Here is a 22836-nt window from a genome sequence, read left to right as displayed (position 1 = left end):
ACAGGGAGTAGAGATGTGCCAAGGAGAGGAGAGTTCACTGAACAACACGCTGGCTTCCGCAGATGTCCGGACAGCCCTCGGGAGCCAGCTGGGAGCCAGCGCTGATGCCGGAGGGCTTTCAGCAGCAGCGTCCATCAACTGCCCTGTGCTAAACCTGAGGGCACTGCAACACCTCTCCCTCAGAGCCCCTTCCCATGCCACACAAGTCCTTGCTTCCCTTGCACCTTCACATCGTGCCGTGGCAGCCCAGCACAAGCTTCTGCCAGCGTGTCAGTGGCAGCCAGCAGCATTCCCAGGGCTCAGGTCCTGACCTGGTTTGCATGCAGCCCAGCTCCATGTCCTGCCTACACGCTCACACATGCTCTAACGCTGACCCTCCCTGTGCTGAGGTAAGAGCACAAGTGCGTGCCCCACACCTGCCACCCTTGGCCACCACGCTGGGACACACACGTGCCCTGTCTGCTATGACATGCCTGCTATGGGCACAGCACGGCAGCCTGCAAGCAGCTCTCGGCTCCTGCCCAGCGAGGCAGGGAGCAAGCCAGCAGCTCTCCAGCCTCCATCGGGGGGAATAGCCTGCCCGCACACCGGGAGCCCTGCTCTGGCTGCCCTGCTGAGCCCAGCATGCGGGGAGCCGGGGCAAACGTGGGAGCTTCCCCGATGAACCCCCACCAGCAAGGGGACAGGTAGAGTCTGCACCATGCCCGCAGCAACCGCCTGCGCTTGTTTGCGTGATGTTGGATGGAAAGGAGACGGGACTGCACAGGAGGACACCGGGGGACAGGCGGGCACTCACCGACCAGAATGAGAATGCACACCAGCAGCGCGATGAGGGCGCCAGGGCTCAGCGTAGCTGATACGACATAGGCTGTGCTGTTGCAGGACTGGATGGCCCCACTGCTGTCACAGCCACAGATGCGGATGGTCAGAGTCCCCGTGCTGCTGAGGGCTGGGGGGCCGCTGTCCACCACCAAAATGGGGAGCAAGTACACATCCTGCTCCTGGCGATTGAAGCCCATTCTTTGTGTGTGCACCGCAGCCGTGTTGTCTGCAGGGAACAAGTAAACCCACAGCAAAGTCACTCCCGTAGCACGGCCAGCAGGACTCACCTTGAGCTCCTCCACACTCGAGATGAACACTCAGGGTGCTGGTGGGCTCCTACTGCTTGCACGGTGGCTGTTTGTGCACCAACTCCAGCAATCGCCCAAAGCGGGGACAGGACCTCCCTCCCTCCTCTCCCTCACAGGGGAGCAGGGAGCAAGCTGGTGGCTCCCCCGCAGTGCAGCCCCTCAGCACCCCGAGACGGTCAGCTCTGCCCCAGAACACGCCCCTTCACCGGGCACCTTGGGGCCAGCCTGGCGTCTCACCTGCCAGCACGCCGAGGGCATGGCGAACCCAACACGGGAGGAGGTGTCTGAGCCATGCTGACAAACAATGCAGTCAGAGCAGAGAGAGAGAAAAAAACCAACCTTCCAGAAGACCCTCTGAACGTGGCACAGAGCATGAATCAGGATAAAAATCAGTTGCTGACATCGAGAACCCCTCCTGACCCACTCGGTCCAGAGTGGACAGGGGTCTGCAGATGGCACTGAACCTGCAAGAGCAGTTACTGCTTCCAAACCTGAGAGCCGCAGGTGAAGGGTCCTGCCTCAGCCGGAGGGCCAAATCCCCCCGGGATCCTTTGTAACTTCTGAAGGAGCAGGCAGAGCTCCTTCCAGCCTCTCAGCCGAGCCAGCCATCCTCCTCTCCATCTGCTCAAACCCTGCTGTTTCGGGGCTCAGCCGGCACAGCACAACCCATTACGATCCCATTAACAGGGCCACTTCACGGGCCCCTCCAGGGCTCCGGTGCCAGAGATGAACCCAAGCAGCAGCTGCGCACAGGCAACCTGGAGCAGGGAGGGTAGGAACAGGCACTGAAAATCAGCTCGGCTCCCTGCTCGTGCGTGCTACTTGCTGCCAGCCAGCAGCGGAGCGGGCAGGAAGGGATTGAATAGCAGCTGAACAATTGTGGCCAGATGTCAGAAGTCTCTGCCGACTGTCTGCAGTCTTTATCTAATAAAACGTAGATTGGCCCGCTCACAGCAAGGCGCTGCTGTCTACAGACTCTCTCCTCATTGCACCTGATCTATGCTGGACTGGACCCTTTCTGTATCAATCAGCTCTTCGATCAGAAAAGACATCTATTCTAATTCTGGCTCTTGGGCTGCCTGCCACCACGGAAATTGCCGTATGGATCGGGTGCTGTGTGGGAGCACACAGGGCACGGTGGGGACGGGAGGCGAGCCAAGAGCAGAGCAGAGGGGCAGGCACACGCTGAGCCGCGGGACAGGGAAGATCCACCGGCCGGGAAGCAGGGCAGATCCTGGAGGGGCCACACAGCAGCCGGCACAGAGCAGAGCACAGAGCCCGTCTCCTCCCTGGCTGCTCGGGGCAACGCAGTTTGGGTAGAGTCTGCCAGGATGCCAGCGCTGAGCCCTCGCCCAGCTCTGCCGGTACAGAGACGCAGGTGACCTGCCCACAGGACTGCTGCAACCAGCCCCAGCAATGGCCAAGGCTGGTCTCTGCTTCACTGCAGTCTGGAAGAGGAGGAGCTGGGGCAATCCGTGCCCGCCGTGCCAACACGCGGGTGCAGACGTGAAACGCACCCAGCGTGTGCTGGAGCTGAGCGTGGCTAGGTGCAGCAAGGGGGAGGAAGATGGGCTGTCAGTGCACCGGCTTGTGCCCAGGATGGTGCTCAGCTGTCTTGGTGCTAAATACCAGAGTGCTGCTTCCTATCGTCAGGTTTCTGGACTCAGCCCACAAGAGTTTTCTGTGTTGCCAGAATACAGCCACGTTGTTGGGGATAGCAGAGCTTTAGGCACCCTAGCTGGGGAGAGTTGGGAACCCAGCACAAAGGAGACAAGGAGAAAGTAATCTCTTCCAGTTCACCTGAGAGCACAGATCTGCCTTGAAGAGCTCAAGATGGGAAAGGCAAGGACACCGGAGAGAAGACCACACCAGCCAACACTTGGAGGCTGCACTGAATGGCACAAGGGCAATATTCAAAACCAGATCTTACTCATGCACACAGAATTGTACTGCAGGTCACTAGAAAACCTCTTCCTTTTACCCATTAAGGGAATTTTCCAGGTAACCTCACTCATCCCTGCTCGCAGCAGCAGACTTCAGGCAGGCAACATCCTCAGGAGCACAGAGCAGATGCCAGCAATAAGGCAAATGCTGGTGCGAGTGGATGCGGGGACAGTTTGCCTCAGAAGGGAGGTACTGCCTGCAATGTCAGCACTCCACCTGCAAGGCTGCAGTGCCCAGCGCTGACCCACACTTCCCGTGTCAGACATGATCCGAGCGCTGCAGCGTTGCCAGCTCTCGGAGGGGATTGCCCACAGCAGAAAGCACGATCTTTCTGCACCACACGCACTGCCTGACTTCTCTGTACACAAGACAGGGACCACCAACCCTTCGCCTGGGCAGCCACCTGGTCCTGCAGGACATCTGCCACCATGGCCGAGACTCCTGGAGCAGCACATTGCCCCAGCACGGAGGCGACTCGGCAGAGCCGTCAGGAGGAGCAGGGGAGGTCCAGCCCCCAGGAGGGAGACTGAAGCAAGCACGGCGGCCTGCTGGCAGCAGAGTTTGCCGAGAAGCTGCCTATTGCCTACCAAGGATGAGCTAGGAAAAAAATAATATATTGTTATGCTAATCATTTGCACAAAGGTAACAAGATCTCATTTGGTGTGCTCCCTCAGCTTGCTGCAGCATAGCAGGGAGATATAAATAACGTTAATGGCATCATCTCAGCAAGAGGCCAGGACTAACTCCTAACTAGCCTAGCTAAACAAAAGCCTCAGGCATCTGGATCCAGTGGAGATGAAGCCACAGGACAAATGGGACAGACCTGCTTGCTGTGAGTGATCAAGGCTCTGGCCCTCAGCCCAGGAAGGTTGCTTTCACTGGCACTGTCACACCAGTCAAGTAACCAGCCTGAGCTCGTGGTCAGATCCTGGCTCGGAGGATCCCTGCGCGCACAGCCGTGTACCTCCACGTGCTGCTGAGCCTGTCTCTGGCCCAGCTCTGATGCTTGGGAGCTCTCCCCACCGCTCGGGCAAGCACCCCTTTAATGCTGCGTAAATGCAGGCGTAGCACCAGCTCCTCAGCTCTCCAGAAACGCAGCAGAAGGCAACTCCCCTTCTGTTTACAGCCAGCTCCAGCTCCTGTTAGGGACCTGCCACAAGGCACGCTGTATTTTTAGAAACAGTCTCTAGAAATCAAGGGGAAATACATGTGCAAGTCACAGAGAGGCAGCCACTAACCTCAGCTCAGCTGAGACTGTTCAGACAGCACGTTGCACTGCTGAGCCCCCTCACCTCCGAGTATGGGAAGGAGAAATATTTTCTCTGCTGAACCCACAAAGTCAAAATAAAGCAGCCAGTACTTAAATATATCAGCAGCACGACAGACAGCTCTGTTCTGAGAAACCTCAGCTCAGGAAGGGGCTGAGGTCTTGCCATGTAACCCAAAACTTGGTGCTAGGGAGAGAGACAAAAATTGCAACTACAAAACACTATTTCAAGCATTGTGACACTACGTTTTCTCTCTTGAACAGGGTGACATGAGCACTTCCTAGACGAGGGAGATCCATGGAAATGTCACATCTACACCTACATTACTCACCAAGGCTGGACAGCCAGACCCCAGTCTGGCAGAGACCAGCCCCCTCCCTGCTGCCCATGGCTCCTCAGGCACCCTGGACAACCCTTTTCCGTCGGGTGTTTATACCCGTTACTTGCAAACTTCTTCTGTGTTCCCATCCAAGATACTCCAGAAAAAGCAGTGATGCTGCCATGCAACGTGGTCTCTTTCACCAGAGAAGTGAAGAAAATTTTGCCCAGATCTGGGAAAAAGTATCCTGGAAAATGCATCCAAAGTAACCTCCTATAAAACAATGTAATTTCTCTTGGTAGAGTTATTTCTCTACATACAGCTGATCCAAGGCAGTTGCTTCAGGATGTGTGTCTTGGCGTGGATTTGTTTGTATCAGCACAGCCTGAGTCATTGCAAAGAAAAGCCAGGCAGGCCTGGCCCGGCAGCCTCTCACATCTCTTCCTCCATAGCAGCTTTCTGCTAAGTCCGTTTTTTGGGTCACGAGGTTGAGGAGCAGCGTTTCCCAGGAGGCGGTACTGAAATTCGAGCAGGCGTTAATCCACAGCTTTCCTGCACAGATGGGTCTGATCTCCACACTTCTGTTTTCCTGCTCCGTCTTCATGAGGTTGCACCTCGTGCTACGGTCACACCACTCTCAAGGTTGTTCCACGTGTTCTCTGAAGCCCCAAGCCGAACCATTTACCGTCACTGCCATCTTGTTACACAAACTGACGTCTCCTCTGCAGGTTTCCTACGCCACCCTCTCCCTGACCACGCAGCGATGTTATCCCATGTCGCATCATATCGACGGACAGGAGATGGCTCCTCTGCCTGCTCGAGGACCAAGACACCAGACAAGGCAGAAACCAACTTGGGTCGAGCGTGCAGGAACCAGTCAGTACTGCTGAAAGAGGAAAGTTTAGGAATGCAATATTCACTGGTGGCAGCATAACATCACTAGGAATAAAAAAAAAAAATAATTCTCTCGGACTCCCTCTCCAAAGAGTCTCTTGGCAACTTCACAGACAGAACTAATAAATCCTTCTCATGACTCAATCTTGAACAGCGCTGGGAGAGCAGAAGGGAAGTTTGGATTTCGATATCCCTGCCCTCTCCCACACTCCCGAGGCCCCACGAGCGTCTGCCTTCCTCTTCTCCGGCAGCCGTCCCGCAGCCCCGGTGCCCAGGCACACCAGCTCCAGGGAACTACACATGGCTCCCGGCCGGGCCCGTGGCCACACTGCTGCCAGAGCTGCCAGCTGCCCCTAAGGGCTCCCCAAAAGCAGCAGGATCCCTCTCCAGCCCCAGGCGGGTGCAGCTGGTAGGAGAAGAATCCGATTTTTCCTTCTCCCAAGTTCTCTGGGTGCCGGGCCACGGCATCGCTGCTGCTCATTTACCTTTTGCTCAGTCCTCATGGAGACCCCACGCTCTTTTTCACCCCCCCCCCCGTCAGATCAGCGTCTGCGCTGCTTGTGCTGAGAACAGCAACCCTGCAGGGCTGAAGGAGGCTTCCTTTATCCTGAGGCAATCCTCGAATCCTAACATTTTGCTTTTGATTGTTATGATTTTCAGATCTTCTATCACCCATTACATGCTCGTAATGAGACCTGCAGAGAGTTCAGACATCTGTTTGCCTAGCCCTTGAGCTATGGAGTCAGTAGCTCCATGTGTCTCTCCATATTATCCAGCACCCCTTCCAGGTTGCTGGGCTTAGATGCTTCCTACCATCCCTTCCAACACAATTAGCATTTCTTGGAGAACATGATTTCAGGCTTTAATTGCCTTTGATCCTTCTGTAATCAATTTTCCCAGGCCAGAAAGACCCAGAAAAAGGCGAGTTAGGAAGCAGGGGATGGTGGATGCCGTTGGAATGGCACCAACTGGACCTGGGTGAGGTCAGCTTCTCCACTGCTATCTCTTCCTTTAGGCACTTCATTTGCTGGGCATCTTCCTTCTGGATCGGGGCCGTTTGTTCCTTGTCTGATGAATTAGGAGGTGCTTGAGCACTCCCTTGGACAGAGCAAAAGGAAAGAAAGGCACCAGCAGGAAACGGCACCATTTCTAAAAGCCGGATTCCTGCAAACCGTCTGTAATTCAGCTAACGCAAGGTCTCCTGCAGGGTCGCCTTTTGCTCTCGTATCTCTGACCCGGAGCATCGGAGCCATGGCAGCTCTGCGTGCCGCCAGGAGCTGCCGAGCAGGGCTGCAGGCATTAACTGCAGGCACTTTGCAAGAGCCATCCCTGCTCTGTGCGGCTTTGGCTGCAGCGGGGCCTGACCCAGCAGGGTTTGGCAAGCGGCAGTGTCGTGACTATATCACGACAGTACCAGGCTGTAGCAGACCTGCCCGATGACCACTGCCACACACTCACTTACAGCAGGTACTCCAACCAGCTCTTCATCTGATAGACAGGCTGCCGCATCGATCACCGCGGGCTTTCCCTAAAACCCTTGCAGGCTTCCTCCACGCTGTCCACGAGGAGCCCTAGAAGACCCTAGGCAGCGTCCAGCGTCTTCTCCCACCCTCCTGCGCTACCCCGCCTGGTTCCGCTCCCACCTTTGCGTCAGGGCTCTCCACTTTAACGCTTAACCAACCCTCACTCCTGCTCTTCCAGCCTCCCGTGGGGTCAGCAAGGTGTCTGCGTCCCTCGGTCCCCCCATACCCAGCAGCCCCCCGAGGGAGCCCCTCCACACTGCGGCTGGCTCGGAGCCTTGGACACCCCTTGGGCAGCTCGCAGCTAACTCGCTGCTGGCTGTAGCCACCCAGGCTCCCCACCTCCCAGCCCTGCCACTTCTGGGTGCTCTTGCCCCGCCTGATGAACTGTAAAACGGGAGCATTCCCAAGCGGACGCTGGTCCCCGCCGTGCTGAGGACAAGTCACCGTCCTGAGGTGGCTTTCTGCTGCCTTGCAGGAGCCAAGGGAAGTAGGCGCAAAGCAAAAGAGAGAAGGATTTAAGCAAGAGCTTAGCGAATCCATCTGTGCTGACATCCATCAGTGTCACTCCTTGGCTGCAAAAGCAATATTTATAAATCACGTTTCAAAACTGGCTACAAATTTGTACAAAGAAACAGATGGGCTGGTGGTAGCAGTTTGTCACCACTGATATTTATATGGAGGAGTAGAGACAAGTGCAAGAGGGGTGAGCACACGAGAGGGAGGCAAGGCAGGGGGGAGACAAAGGAGGATGCAGCAAGGGAACCCACGAGAGCAGGGGCCAAAGTTGAGTGTACCTGGGGTGCTCAATGGACTGGAGAAAAGGAAGGATAGGAGAAATCAGAAGAAGGGAGGTGACACTAAACCGCACACACATTAGAAAGGAAGGGTGCCTCCATCTGCACAGGCAGCCACCTCCTCTTGCTGTGGAAGACAGCATCGCCTGGCAATTGGGAGGGTCTCCAAACACCCTGGGAATAACCCTGCAGCAACAGCATTTGTTTTCCTGAGAACAGAAGGCAGGAGGTGATGCCAGCTTTTACTCATTTTACACAGTGTTGCACCACATGCAAAGTTTGTGGGATCATTTAGCACGAAGGATTACTCTGTGCAACGAAAGCCTCGTCCTACTCAAGAGAGCAGCAGCTCTGGAGGAGATGGCGGCGCGTGAGCCCGCGTCCTGCACCCTCCCGCACCGCCAGCTCTTGGGTTGCTGCTGGTGAACCCCGGCTGAACGAAGAGGGAGCGATCCCCACGCAGCACCGGGCAGCGCAGCAGCCCCCGCTGAGCTCCAGCCACCCCCAGCCAGGTCCCTCCTGCCGGACAGGTCAAGGCCCAGCAGTGACGGCTCTGGGATCGCAGACATCTCTGCTTAGAGGAGGGAGCGTGGCTCCGGGCCCCTCGGAGCTTCTGGAGGGGTCCGGGTAGGGATGGACACCGGGGTGTAGCCCAGGGCGCTCAAGCATGTTTTCATAAAGTCCTTAAGAGAACGTGAAGGAAGTTAATCGCTGGGCGTGGGGCAAAATCTTGCAGAGGATTAAAGCGTGCTTACATGATAAGAAGCAAAGGTCTTGTGAACAGCTGCCCCATCAGTGCAGGGGGAGGGACTCGGGTCAGGGACAGCTGCACTTTTTAGGACACAAAGCAGTATCAGTCCTTCTACAATTATGTCTCGAGCTTTTTGCTGCAAGTTCCATTTTGACTGTCCCTAATAATGCTGAACCAAACTGAGCAAGCAGGATCTTATATCAGCAGAGGATTCCTTTAATAAGCTCAGAACAAAATAAATCAGACTTTTGACAGATGAAACTGCAAAAACAGAGAAAAAATGGTTTAAAACCAAAACAAAAAAAAGAAGCATTTCAATGTGGTCTACTGGCCTCCATCTGGGCTGGCCCCTTTGACAAGTAAGAACACATCTGGCTGGAAAAGATCCCAGTATCTGCAAGGGTCCCTGCTGTACTTACCACTGCAATCGGCACCTAAATTCACCCAAAACACCAGTCAAAAATAGGAAGCAGCCTGATAACTACCTGTCTGGATTGGTATCATCCACACAAATGCAGCTTGCAGTGACCTTGCAGTCCACAAAGCCAAACAGGAGCCAGGGTTCAGCCAGTAAAACCCGCATTGCACCCCGTTGGTGACAGCAGCAGATGGGGATCGAGTGATCAGGAACCACAACAGAGCCCCAGAACTTCCCAGAGGAACAGACGGGCCCTGCCTGGCTGTGTCTCCCAAAGGACAGGACGAGCCTCAGGAAATACAGAGGAACTGTGCTCCTCAGCTGCCACCAAACAGGGGATCCGGCTCTGCTGGCCGCATCCCAGGTAACCTGCAATGGCGGAGGGCTGGCTGCTGCACGGTCCTGCTGCCTCCCGGGACTCCTGAGCTGCTCCCGTTTGTCAGGGGCACACAGGCTGCCCACCCACACGGGACCCTCAAGACGACCCATGCTCCAGGATTTACCTTGGAGAGAGATAAATCGTAACGTTCAAAAGGGGAGCGTGTTCATCTGTAAGCCTACGTTATCTCATTGCCTGTGGGCAGGTTGGAGATTTCACATCAAAAAAGGGACTAAGAGCCCTGAAAACATCGAAGGCTAAACAGACAGCACAAGAGGAGCTTTGAACCTGTCTGCAGCAGAGAAGAAAGCTGGCAGAGCCTCTTTGAGGAAATCCAAACTGCTAGCTGACCAGTCCCACTGTTTCAGGTTGGCAAGGAGCCTTGCAGGGTGCGCAGAGCATCCTGAGCTCCATCCGGCAGTGGTGGACCATAAGCCCATCTCCCTCCCCACGGCCAGCCTGGAGGCTGCAGGACCGGGAAGAGTGCAGCAGGGCTTACCCTTAATATCCAGCAGAGAAAAATGGTGGTTGTTGGTGGCTTCAGGTGCCAGCGTGAAGTAGAAACGATGGCCGCTCTGAGGCTCATCACGGTCCACAACACTTATTGTCTGGATCAGCTATGGGGAGAAAGCAGAGATAAGAATCGGTGCTGCCTCCGCAGCCCCTCCTGTGGGTCTCGCTCACAGGGTCCGGCACAGCAGAGCATCACCGGCTTCTGCCGCAGCAAGGGATAAGCCTTTGCCCCTGTAGACGGGCTTAGCCGTAGGACACCAGCAAAGCAGCTCCCAGTTTGACAGCAGCTGCACGGGAAGATGTTCAGGCAGAAGGGGAAGGACGGGCAGGATGGCACTAGTCCAGAGCACTGCTCGCAGCATGAGACTGCTGCAGGCGCTGATGGAGCTCGGGAGAAGGGCTGGGGAACACCCAGTACCTGGCCTGGTTTGGCATCCTCACACACGGCAGCTTCATAGGGGGTGGCAAGCTCGGGTGGATTGTCATTCACATCCAGGATACGGATACGGAGAGAGGCTCTTGACACCTGAGAGTGATTATCTGAAACAAAAAAAGGAAGCAGAGTTTCAGCAGGAATTGCCATCTGCTACTAGCAGGGAGCAAACCCTCCTCGTGTCTGTCCATCCAGAGGCCATCACTGGATCAGTTCAGCTGCTGCCAGCTTAGAGGGTCACACAGCACCGCACCTCTGCCAGCCCGTGGCACAGGCCATCTCTGTGGGCCAGTGGCACCTGCAGAGCATCGCTCAGCCTCACCACACCCCTTTTCCTACAAAGAAACCCAACTGCTGGGCTGCCTACCAAGGACTCCCAAAACGCTGCCGTTCTACCTCCGGAAAAGCAGAGCAGCCCCGAGCAAGTCCCCACGATAAGGGTCAGTCACCACCGATGAGCATCTGCGCTGGAGCCAGACAGCACCAAGAGGGGATAAACAAATTCAGATGCGAGAACATCACACGCTGACTTGGATCCTGACCCTTACACCCCAGGGGCTGGCAGCAACGGCTGAGTGGCGAGCGAGCAGAGCCAGGACGTGAAACAGCCGGTATCGACGGTGATGAAATCTGCCACGTGCACCTCCATCACACCCAGGCAATCCGGGGTTAAACGCCTCCCGTCAAGGCATGAGGCTCCAGCCCTGGGTCTTGCACACACTGACACCAGTTTTTTTTCTTGCCATCAGCAGCTTGAACCAAGCACCATCTGCCAGCTGGCACGGCAGGAGCGTAACGCGGCAAGATCCAGGGCAGCCCCTTCACTCGCCAGCCCGTGCCTCGTGCAGGCAGCAGTGCTGGGGGGGCTCGCGGCCTGCTCCCCTCCCTTGGGGGCACACGGAGCCGCTGGTGCTGCCCTGGGCTCGCTCTGCATATCAGACGGGGATTGTACTTACAGCTCCACTCACTGCAGTGCTGCTCTATCCCACGGCACGCACCGCAAAGGTACATTGAGCCCTCGCTATAAGATTATAAATCACTCTGGAGGGCCTAATGTTTTGTGAAGCACCTCATGTGCTTCCAGAAATGAGAACTCCCTCGTACTCCATCTCCGTTGTTTTACCCAGAGGTTGCAACTGTGACAGACCCGATGCCTCTCTCCTCGCTTGGGCAGGAGCTCTGCTGCCTGTTTGTCTATAAAATTAATGCTGGCCCCCACAGATCAGGTGGGGGAGGACCCAGGGGAGAGGAGATTTAGCACTGCTCCATAATTAGTCGGGAACCTAAGCCCCCTCCCCAGAGCTGCCTTCACCCCGTTCTCGCGTTATCACTCCCTCTCACCCAGACCAGCTGCTCTGGTGATTAGATGGTTGTTTTCGGGGGAGGGAGGCAGAAGTCGTGACTAAAAGCCTGGAACGATGTGTTATTTTAAAAGGCATATTGGTGCAGTGAAATAAACTGCAATTGCTTTCGGGGAGAGAGGAAGGGGGAGGCAGCGGGGCTGGGAGCGGGGAGCCCGGGGAAGCAGAGGGGCGAGTCTGATGCCCCCTGAGGCCACGAACAAGCAGGAGGAAAAAGGGTTCAATTCCTGCAAGGACAACAGCATCTCCTCACCCACTGCTCAGCCCACAGGAAGATGGATAACCGTCCCTGCTGCCCAGCTCTGGAGCAAGCTGGTATTGCTCTGGACACACTGCCAAGAGATGAGGAAAGGCAGAAAGAGAGGGGAGGAAGAAGAGCCCAGGAGGAGGAAGAGTCCAGGTCCCCATCTCTTCCCCTTCCTTACTGCGACCTGGAGGAGCGGTTCCTCTCTGGATGCCCAAGCCAGCAGTGAGCAGGAGCTGATCCCACGCTGCCAAACTCTCCCCAGGACCTGTCGGCATGGCGCGTGTGACAGAGGCTCTGCAGGGCCAGGTCTGGACACCTGGGTGAGCCTGAGCACAGCAGCTTCCCTTCGAGATCACGTTTTTGCAGCAGGAGGGTTGCAATCAGCATATTTAGAGCTGGGCATAACCATAGGTCCGTCCTCTTCCACAGCATCAGCGAGCAGCTGCCAGAGTGTTTTATGCCACGCACGCGAGTGGGGTCATCCGTGCGCCATGGCACAGTGCCGAGGACCCGTGCCGACCCCTCTGCCAGAGCCATAACTAACATCCTGCTCCCCTGAGCATAGCTCAAAGCACAGTTGTCCTTTCTAAATGCACCCGGTCACAAAAAGGCTCTCCTTTTGCCCCTTCAGAAACTGCTGAAGCCTGAGGCTCATGCTTACTCCTGCCTCAGTGACAGGGTTAAAATTTGACATCTCCAGGAAGACCAAGGTTAGAATTGCATCGCTGTCTACTCTTCCAGTGAGGCACGCATCGGCTGCTTTTTATTTTGGCTGTACCATGATCTATTTGAAGGTTCTTCAAATGCTTTATCAACCTCTCTCTTCCTTTGAGCCAGTACCAGGATTTATGGGTGGAAAATATGAAAAAAACAATCTCCAAAACATCTCTGAAATATGTTTGCTGTAACTTGTGTGACAAGCTGAATTTATGATGGTCAGAAGTGCAAATAAAATTGGAGCACACCTGTGATGAAAGACATGGTATGCCTAACTAACACAGACTTCACATATGGAAGGCCAAAAGCTCTGACCTGTGCTTCCTCTGTGTACACAGAAACGTACGCACGTACCCCTACACACGCTCCAGCACACAGAAGTAAATGCTCAGCAGCCATGTACCGCTGCCGGGAAGAACAGCAGACTGGGTGGGTGACGGCTGCGGGAAGGCGCAGAAAGGAGCCCGGGCAGGACTCTGCCAAGCAGCGGCTGGGCCGTGGACGGGGCAGAGGGTTGCACGTGCCAGGCTGAGCGCGACTGGAGAGGAAAAAAAAAAGTCATCTTCCATTGCAGCATCTCTCCTCGGTATTCCAGCTCAGCTGACTGACATGCAAATTAGTTTAATTATTTCTTCTTCTAAAATAAATTATATTTTGCAGTGGCTGCAATATGTTGTGTCAGGCAAAATTACATTCAATATTTTTAAACTAATTGATGTCAGCCTTGAGAAAACCTGATTGACAGCAGCAAGGAAACTAGGCTGCTACCTAAACGCTTTCCTAAATTAAAATTAAACATGCCGTTTTTCTGCATTTCCTCCAGGAGTTGGAATGCTATTAATCTGAAAAGACTGAGGAAAGAGACATGGAAAACACACAGAACAAGGGGGAGATGCTGGAAACACAGCAGTGCAGTACGAGAGCTCCAGGCTGATGACTGGCAGCTGCCTTTGCCAACATGGGCTGAATTATTTCAGAGCCGCTGGAGCCTGCCGGGGGTAGGGGACAGAGTTCTGCCCATCGCTTCCACGCTACAGCATCTGCACTTTCCTCAATGCTACAAACACCGCAGCTCAGGATGAGCAGTGAGCACAGCCCAGACCCCTGCGCCGAGGTGCCGCTCGACGGGCAGCGAAGCAGGAGAAAGCCCCAGTCCTGCTGCACAGCGACGCTGAGACCGAGCTGCAAATGCTCCAGCTGAATCTTCAGCCACATCCCAAAGTATTTTTTCTTAATTTAATTAACCATGAACATAATCTGAACAATACGATATTCTTATCTTAAATGTTCAGATGCAAAATGCCAACAACTTGCCCTCTCGCTGGGTTCCGGACAGCTGACTGCCTGCTGGACTGACACCGAGCAGCTCTGGGCAACCGCTCTCAAACACCGGAAGCTTCGCAGAAGCAGCTCACAGTAATGGGAAGGGATTGCCGAGATGCTCGGCCACTCCTGCAGTGGCAAGAAAGGAGAGGATCCACGGTTACTGCTGTGCTGGGATCCAGTCCTTACCCCTCCAGACCCTCACAAAAATTCACAATAAAGCACTTTGCATTTTTACATGTAAACCTCTACTGTGAAGCTCCAAATCCAGCCACTGCTGAAGCACACATATCATTGGACTCCTGCCTGCACATGTAGCTGTGTAGCGATACCACACACAGAAAGGCACTCTGCACCTTTCCTGGGGTCTGAGCACAGTTTGAGGAAAGCCCAGAGGACCGTGGGCTGCTGTTTGGGGCTGCAGCACCTGGGGAAACACAGCTCTCAGCCGCTGCTGGGTGTGGCGTACGACCCACTCCTTTGCCTCAAGACCAAATCGGTACCATCCTGAATTCAAAATTTTTACCTTAGTAGGGAAGCCAGAAAAGGCAGGGGTGGAATTTATTCCTGGCTATCTCAGCAAATTGGGAGAACAAAATGCAGATTAGAAGACTAGGATGGGCCACGCTGCTTTCCAGCTCTCGCCCCACGGCTGTGAAGCACAGGGTGGTTTTGTAGATGTCAGCGCAGCTGCCTGCCTGCAAAGCAGAGGCCTGATGGCAAGGACAAAGCAGGGGCATGCCAGGGGTACGGCTCGTCGGACACAGGCGGCTACATCAGAGGCTGGAGCTGAAAACGCGGCTCCCAGATGAGGGGAAGCAAAGCGGAAGCAGCAGTTAAGCCAAGTAACATATAAATGGCTCTCACCTCTCCTGAGTCCTGCCTGAACTCAGCAGCGTGAGTCATTAAATCGCATCCAAACACAATGCTCTGATTAAAGCCAGTCTCCAGCAGGAAGATTTATCATCTCAATTACCAGCAGTGGACACAGCAGTCAAGGCCTCATCATTTTACATGAGCAAAGAGGAAAACAGGAAGAGAATCACTAATATTAGCCCAAGGAAGGTAAACAGCTTGTGAGCAAGATGGAGATTTATCTCTGGAAACGCTTGGCCTGGTCCCAGGCCAGATTTGCTGAACAGCCCCCATGCTTCCCGCCGGCTGCCACATCGCAAGGCCAAATATTCTGCTGGTCACCAGCCGGCTGAGGCAGCTCATGCTGGGGAGGGCCTGTTCCACGGAAAGGGGGAGACCAGCCCCTCCTCTCCTCCCACCAGCAGCAGTCAGCTCAGCAGACATCTTCTGCAGCTCTTCTTACTGCTGCTCAGACGCAGATACACCCTCTTTGGTGGGGCACACACCCCTGGACGCGGTCTCTGCTGCACCAGCAGCACCAGGTCCCAGATGGAGGTCTCAAAGGTGGGGGCACAGCTCTCATGTCAAGCTGCTCAAACCTAACAGACAGGCTGCCTGCAGAACAAGCGCTGTCAGCAGGCGAGCTTTCCATCAGCTGCCGTTCCTTAACCCCTTCTCAGGACAGTCCTGCCAGCAGGCGAGCTTTCCATCAGCTGCCGTTCCTTAACCCCTTCTCAGGACAGTCCTGCCAGCAGGCAGGGAGGGCAGCTCGAGGAGGCTGCAGAGAGGCAAAACTTTGATGCCACGCGCTCCAGCCACATGCCCGTGTGCTGTAGGAATCGAGTGGGGACAGTGCTGTGAGAATCAAGCAGGCACGGCTTCCCACCAGCCCCAATAAGCTGGGATGCCGGGCACAAGCCCAGGCGGTAGGATGCCTGGCAGGCTCGCTCCATTCCTTCTGCAAAGTTTACATCTCACTGAGAAAGAATATTTTACCACTTGCCTGCACTGCAGTTGCTAATGTCCTGCCCGGCCATGCAGCAACCCCCGTGCCCATGGTGAACCCCTCAGGGCCCTGCCAGCTCCCCCTGCCACCGGACACACCGATGCCAGTGCAGAGGCTCCCACAGCACCCCGTACTCCGCACTCGCACTGCATGGCCTGACAGCCGCTGCACAGCCCCGCTCCGAAACCCCCTCTATCACTTGGAAGGCTGTACCTTTACAACTGCCCTTTCCACCAGAGGATTCAGACATAAATTGTACTTTAAATTCAATATCAGTCATTAATATTTCATGATTACAAAACGTTAAGGATAATGTCACTGGGAGGAATGTCTGGGCAGTTAAAATGGATGAGTCAGAGCTCACCGATGGGAGAAGTCAGAGCGCTGAAGAGTCTCCCCGGTTTTTGAAGCAATCCAGCCTGACAGGCTTCCCTGCCGGAGGGGAGCCGCAGCATTTACTGACTTGTTCTGAAATCCTAGCCGCTGCATGTAAATATTGTCCTTCTGATTCTTGTCACCTTACGTTTCCTCTGGATGCCAAGTTGTGCTGCAACACCACGAGATCCCCTCCTCCCCAGCCACTGCTGGCAGAGCCTCCCCATGGAGCCCCCAGACATGCCATGGCTCTGCAACAGGCTCCCCTCCCTCCAGTGCGGCCAGGCAGCACCGGCACGCCTGCCCATCGCTGCCCGATGCCAGGCATCACGACAGCACCGCAGCCAGAGGGTGCAGAGGTCACCCCCGCCAGCGGGCACAAAGCATCAGCGCAGAGAGGGGCTTCGGACACACAGCAGGGCCAGAGATGTCCCCCCCCAGGGCAGTGGGGGTCTGGCCAGGGCTGCTGCCCCCTCCCCTCCTGGCATCCTGGTCTGGCCAGAGCAGATGGTTGCTGCCACGGTGGGATGGCCCCACAGCAGGGACCGATCTCCAGGCCCCAGATCAGGCCCAGACACAGCTCCTTGGATGTAAATGGCATCTTCCTGCTCAAGAACAAGCAAAGAAATGAGAACCAGAACTTCTGAGGGGTGTCCCAGAATGAAGCTCGGGGCAAGCTCCTGCCCGCAGATGGACAGGTCTTGGCACATGTCTGCAAGATGTCAGAAGGTGCTTTGCAGCCAAAGCAGCTCCCTGGTACCAGCTGCCGTGGGGTGGCAGAGCACAGCAGGTCCCAGGCTGCCCTGGTGACTTGCGCATCCAAAATGTGGAAAACTGAAGAATACAGCAATGCCTTTCTGCTTCCCAGCACTGTGCCTAGGATTGAAGTCTCTTCTCCATCTTCAGCCTTGGAAAAATGAGGAACAGAGCAGGGCCAGATCCACCATTGTGCACGGGGACCCGCGGAGCCTGTGAGCCAAGGCACTGTGCAAACACGACGGAGGGCAGCAGGATGCCCAGGGCAGCCTCACCAGCTTCCTACCTGCAGGGAAGCAAAGCCTGCCCTTTGCTGCTATTATTTTCTTTTAATTCCTCAAGAAGGGTTTATTCAAAGCTCCACTGAGCAGCAGGACCCAGGTTTGTTTTTTTCTTTCTTAACTGGAGAAGAAAAGACAAACAAAATTTCTGCTGGAAGCATCCGCACCAGGCTCTGCCGCCCCCATCACACAGAGGGAAGATAAACTAACAAAACCTGCAGAGCCCACTACACTGTTCCCTCCCGGCTCTCCCAGCTGGGTGTGAGCAGATGTGGCAGTGACTGTAAACACAGGCCAAAGGATGGCACAGCCGTAAGGGAGGGAAGAGACCATCACCAGGGCTCTTATGGGAGGGTCAGAAAGGAGCTAATTTCAGAAGAGGACAAAAGAGCTTCACCTCATCCTCTGAGACTTTTCCTGGTGGGCTGCAGGGTGAGGCCAAGTGCTGCGGCCAGAGCCGAAGCAGCCTGGCGGTACCAACCCTGGCAGCACCGCTACTTCCCGTCCCCAGCATGGGGCTCAGGGATGCTCTGCCCCCGCAGCGCCTTCCCATTGCTGCAGTGCTAGGACCTCCTTATCCACTCCTTGCTGTGCCTTGCCAAGCCTGCAGCTGCACCAAGGGCATGGGAGGCATCTAGAGCCATGGTACAGCCTGCAAATCCCAGCCACCGTGAGCCCCCAGCAGAAGCGAGCACTGGCAGCCATCTGAGCCACAGGGCTCCCATTGACGTGGAATCCACCCACAGCACATGGCTGAACTGCAGGGATGCAGGTGATGTGAACGCAGACCCCCCGGGAGCCCCCGGAGCTGCTCGGCAGGTGTGAATGCAGGGAGCGAGCTGCACAGGGATGACTGGCAGAGCTGGCGCAGAGATAACACAAATTTGATTAGTGTTCATCAAATATACTGTTCGACCATGCTCCCTTATTAATGCTCGAGTCAGGAAGAGTATTTTTAGGTTGTCTAGGGAGATGTCAGACTCGGTGCTGCTGCACTGTGGGGTTTGGTTTTTTTTTTATTTCAGTGGTAATTAACAGTTGCATCTTGGCCACCTCTGCAGCACACACACCCATATATCCCCATTTCCCCCTCTGCCCCAGTCCAGCACAGACTGCCTGCTCCACACAGCACTCCATCTCACCTGCTTCCATCGCCAGGACAGTGATGTTGTGCCACCCTGCCGTCTCCCGGTCCAGGACCTTTCCTGTCACAATGGCACCTGTGTTGGCATCGATGTCAAAGATCCTCTCTGTGTCTGTGCTGCGGTCGATGGCGTACCTGAGACCAGGCAAAGGGGGAAATTGTGAACAGCTGGATGTACCAAGCCCAACCTCACCATCAGCCTCAGGAGTGTGGGGATCTAATGCCACAGGCCCTATATCACCACTCTCACTTTTCCTCTGCTGCAGGATCTACCAGGCTGTGAGCCCAAAGCCCTCAAGTAAAATTAAATTGTGGGTTTTGGTGCATAAAGTGAAACTAAGCACAGACTGTGGGCAAGGAGAAAAACCCACTCTGATGGGAACCTTATGCTCAGGATAAAGCAAAATAGAAATCATGGGCTGTAACTCCACTCATGAGCCTGGAAAGCTTCTGAGCTATAGATTCAGGAAAAACACCAACCCAAACCAAAGAAGGGTACTCCTGGTCAAGGAGCTCACCTCACCTATCACCCCCTCTTTTGATCCACAGCACCCACCCAAGTAAGAGACCTGGAGGACAGCATGGCAGCACACGGGCCGGCTGTGAGCCAGACCCGCAGATGACCTGAACTGCGGCTACAGCAGTTATATGGGCAAGATCTCCTCTGAATCCAGACTGAACCTGTGCAACTGAAGCAAGAACCCTGGCAGCAGAGGTGGGCAATAGCCAGCACCTCTTCAGTCAACACAGCACATCATCCCCAGCAGCCCTGAGATTTGCCCTTGTTTGGGCTCCCCAGTTTCACGGGAGCAGGCTGAAAAGCTCCTCCAGCTGCTCAGCAGAAACCCTTCACACACAGCTCCCACTCTTCTCCTTCAGCTGCTCCAGTGCTGCCCCAAACAGCCCCCTCGCTCCCCGTGCCACCCCTGCAGAGCAGGACTCCCACCTCTTCCCGAAGGGTGACCCACAGCTCACGAGAACAGACACCCACATTTAGCCCTCTGCCTTAGCCATAACACCACCAGCCCATGCAACCAGTCCCAGGGACATGTCCTGCATTTCCAACCATTACACGTTACACACGGAATAAAGCCAGCTAAGATTTGGGCACAAGATTTGGGCTAAGATTGGGGCACAATTAGATGTGTGCTCCTTGGAGACAGGGACTGGAAGGGAAGCCCGATCCAGCTGGGGCCCTCGAGCACAGCCGTAACACAAATAACACACACCACCACTGCAATCAGAATTAGAAATCCAGAAGGCCTACAAATCACAAACAATACAGCATAATGTTATTGTGTACAGCATCTTTCATACACACCGCATCCCAGAGTGCTTTTCAGAATTAAATAATACAAGACAGCAAAGAGTACAAAGGATAAATTACCAAAAGGAGGGCTGTGAATAAATTAAAGCCTTCAGTCACATGTCCAACAACAGAAGGAAGATAAACGTAGGCACAAAGCAAACTGGAAAGCTGATGAGACAGGACAGTACTGAGAGGCCAGGTCAGACAAGAGGAGCAGAGCAGGACAGGCTCCAGGCTAGAGGCATGTTCTGGATGGCGGAGGTGCTCCACACACCGCGGGGCAGCTTTTCCAAGTGCTTGCGTCTTGCCTGGTGCAGTCCAGCTGTAGTCTGTGGGTCCATCATCCACACGGCTCGCAGCCAAGGAACACCAGCTCACCTTCTGTATGCAAGGATGACCACTCTGCACAGAAGCATCGATGACCTCCATGCCTTTCTGTCCCCTGCCCTGGGGAGGGGAACCAGCTGCAGATGAGAGTGCCTCCTGAGGGGCACCTATCCACACAGCCGGGCAGCTCTGCTTCTGATGGAGGCACATACAAAGGCATTTCTATGCTGTTTAAAGCGTTATACAGTACCAGATTATGTTCCCTAGCTCTCTCCCTTTCAGACGGACAGGGCGATGAGAAAATACAATAGCACTTGCTTGTAGTTAAGGAAAAATGTTCAAGAAAAAAAATCACTATCTAAATTGCATCTGTGCACATGCACAATCTAGCATGTTCTGCACCTATGAGGCTGAATTCCTCCCCCCTCCTTGCATCTAGAGGTGATGGGGATCTGCCACACAAAACCAGGTACAAGCCTAGGCATCTCTGAACCAACTGCCAGGGACTTTCTAGCTATCCTGCATTTTCTGCCCCAACTCCCAGCTGGAAACAGAGCCTCTGACAGGCGTGTAGCCAGCTCCAGAAGGGACAGTGACACTGTCTTGGCACGTACTGCAGCCTCTCATCCACTCTGCGCTCGCTCGCTGCAAAGGGAAAGGAGAGGTCTGGCCACTCTGACTAGTACACATCAGTCCAACGTACTGCTGGAAGGAAGAACAGAAACTGGGATGACAACACCTAATATCTTTCCAATAGCATAATTGATGCATTTGCATAACTGCTTCCATTGTTCTCCCGCATCACCTGACCTCAAACAGATCCTGTTCTTTCATTCCACTTTTTAATACTGTTAAGAGTTCAAGATAGTACTTCACTCTCCATATGCCTTTCCTGCTTCTCGGGTAAGCACATGCCTGTTTTGTTCACACTCATGTCATTCCTGCATAAACAAAGATGTCTGCAAAAAATAGCTACACAGAAAAACCCAGTTAGTGATGGGAGATATCACTGAGCCTGGAAAAATCTGACACCGGCTGCCTGCATGGCCAGAGGGCAGGAGGCTGGCAGGGGAGCGCTCTGCCTCATGCCACTGGTAACCTTTTCTTACGCTTCTAATTGTTTTGCTGCTAAGGTTGTCTTCTGTCACTTCCAAATTGGCTGCTGAGGACTGACTGCCCATGCCCTGTGGCAGGACACCATCCAAACCATAAATCTGATCCCTTTGTCGCCACCGCTACAAGGAGAGCTGCCGCCTGCTCAGCGCTGCGCCAGGGGAAGGAGACGGAGCTCTGAGCATGGCCTGCATTTGCCACAAAAGCAGGGGTGAGCTTGCGTCTCTGCACTGTGATTTTGGAGGTGGCCGGTCCAGGTGGGTTTGTAGCTCTCCATCTGCACAAAGTGCTGTGGAGACCCTGGAGCACTGGGCTGGCATTAGTGCTGGGGACTGAGGGGGCACAGAGATGTCCATCTGCCCCCCAAAAAAACACAGCTATAACCCGCTCAGAGCTGCAGATCAACCTGCTCCTCACTGCTCTACGCAACGGCAGACCTCCCCTTTCAAGGGCTTACGCCTAACTCTGTGCTAGAGCAGCTAGAACGAGAAACTGTCCGCCGTGCTCAGTGACATCGTTTTGTGCAACACGATCTTTACCAACCAAAGTCTGTACTGACCATCACAAGCCTCTCCACCTCTAGTAGTCCAGCTTCATATTCATCCGTCCACTGAAGTCAAACAGTGCTTCTCACCTGGAAAGGGGTAGCAATTAATCCCTGGGTCCTCCAGGTACTCAGAGACAGAACATACGCTCATTCCTCCTAAAGCTGGCTGCTGGTGCTCCCTATCCAGAACTGCAGTCCCCAGTTCTGATTGGGATGCGGACCTTGTAATCCATTTTCCTCTCTTCCTGCTGGCACTGCCTGTTGGTTTGGATGTTACAAGTGACTGTTTAATTTAGACAGCTTTCTTGGTGCTCATCTTTCTCGTGAATGCATTTCTCAAACAGTTTGTTTCACTTCTCCCCCTGAACGCAACAAGGAGCACATTTTATGCCATGTGTTTTGTTAATAAGGAGCTTTTCAAACACTGTGTGAAAAGCTTTTTGTTGTGTTTGTTTTTTCCTCCTCTCCCTTTTGTGTTGAAGCAGGTTGTAGCTCTTGCTGTGCTGTTGGAGTCTATAAAATGTCCATGTCCAACACGTGTCTCCAGATTTGGTGAATGCCAAACAAGAATATCTCGAGAACCTTAAATCCGAAGCAATGTCTTCCCAGTCCTGATAAAGCCTGGAATGCACACAATCAGAGCACAGGCTCCCACTGCAGAGTGAAAAACAAAAGGCTCCCATACAAACAGCCTCACGTACACAGACAGTCTATCGCTGTATTACCTCACACAATGGCTCAGCTGAGAAAAATTGCACTATGCCCAGGAAACGTACAGCTACAGCCAAAAAGCCAACTGGAAACTAAATTTTTTCTGAAAAAGAACGGTTCCAGCTTTTGTTAGGCAACAAAGATGGAATAAAATAAAAAGCATTGGTCCTTTAGAAAGGCATTTTCTGCCTGTACCAAGGTGGGTTTTCATGGTTCCCCTTGAGGATGGACACAGCCCCTCTGCTGTGCTGAACTTCTGACTCCCTGCTTTGCAGCACTGGCACCGGAGAGAGGGTGTCCCCCTCTGAGCAGCCACAAGCTGGGGCTGCTCACCCAGAGAGATGGGGTGCTCTTTGGGCACCCTGTGCCCCAGCTTTCCTCCCACCCGAGCAAGGGGC

General features: G+C 54.4%; 1 protein-coding gene across 3 annotated transcripts in view; it reads right to left on the bottom strand.

Annotated features, from left to right (window-relative positions):
- The window catches only part of CDH22 (cadherin 22), an 85684-nt gene that overhangs the window by 3476 nt on the left and 59372 nt on the right, over nucleotides 1-22836 (bottom strand). For all 3 annotated transcript variants that reach the window (XM_075768630.1, XM_075768629.1, XM_075768631.1), the window contains 4 exons: nucleotides 18430-18566; nucleotides 10352-10473; nucleotides 9920-10037; nucleotides 797-1048 (listed from right to left, as the gene is read on the bottom strand). In XM_075768630.1, coding sequence (XP_075624745.1) covers nucleotides 797-1048; nucleotides 9920-10037; nucleotides 10352-10473; nucleotides 18430-18566 — 629 coding nt within the window. The remainder of the gene's footprint in view (nucleotides 1-796; nucleotides 1049-9919; nucleotides 10038-10351; nucleotides 10474-18429; nucleotides 18567-22836) is intronic.

Source organism: Balearica regulorum, chromosome 16, assembly GCF_011004875.1.
Source record: "Balearica regulorum gibbericeps isolate bBalReg1 chromosome 16, bBalReg1.pri, whole genome shotgun sequence".
Lineage (NCBI taxonomy): Eukaryota > Metazoa > Chordata > Aves > Gruiformes > Gruidae > Balearica > Balearica regulorum.
This window is presented reverse-complemented; position numbering and strand designations above follow the sequence as displayed.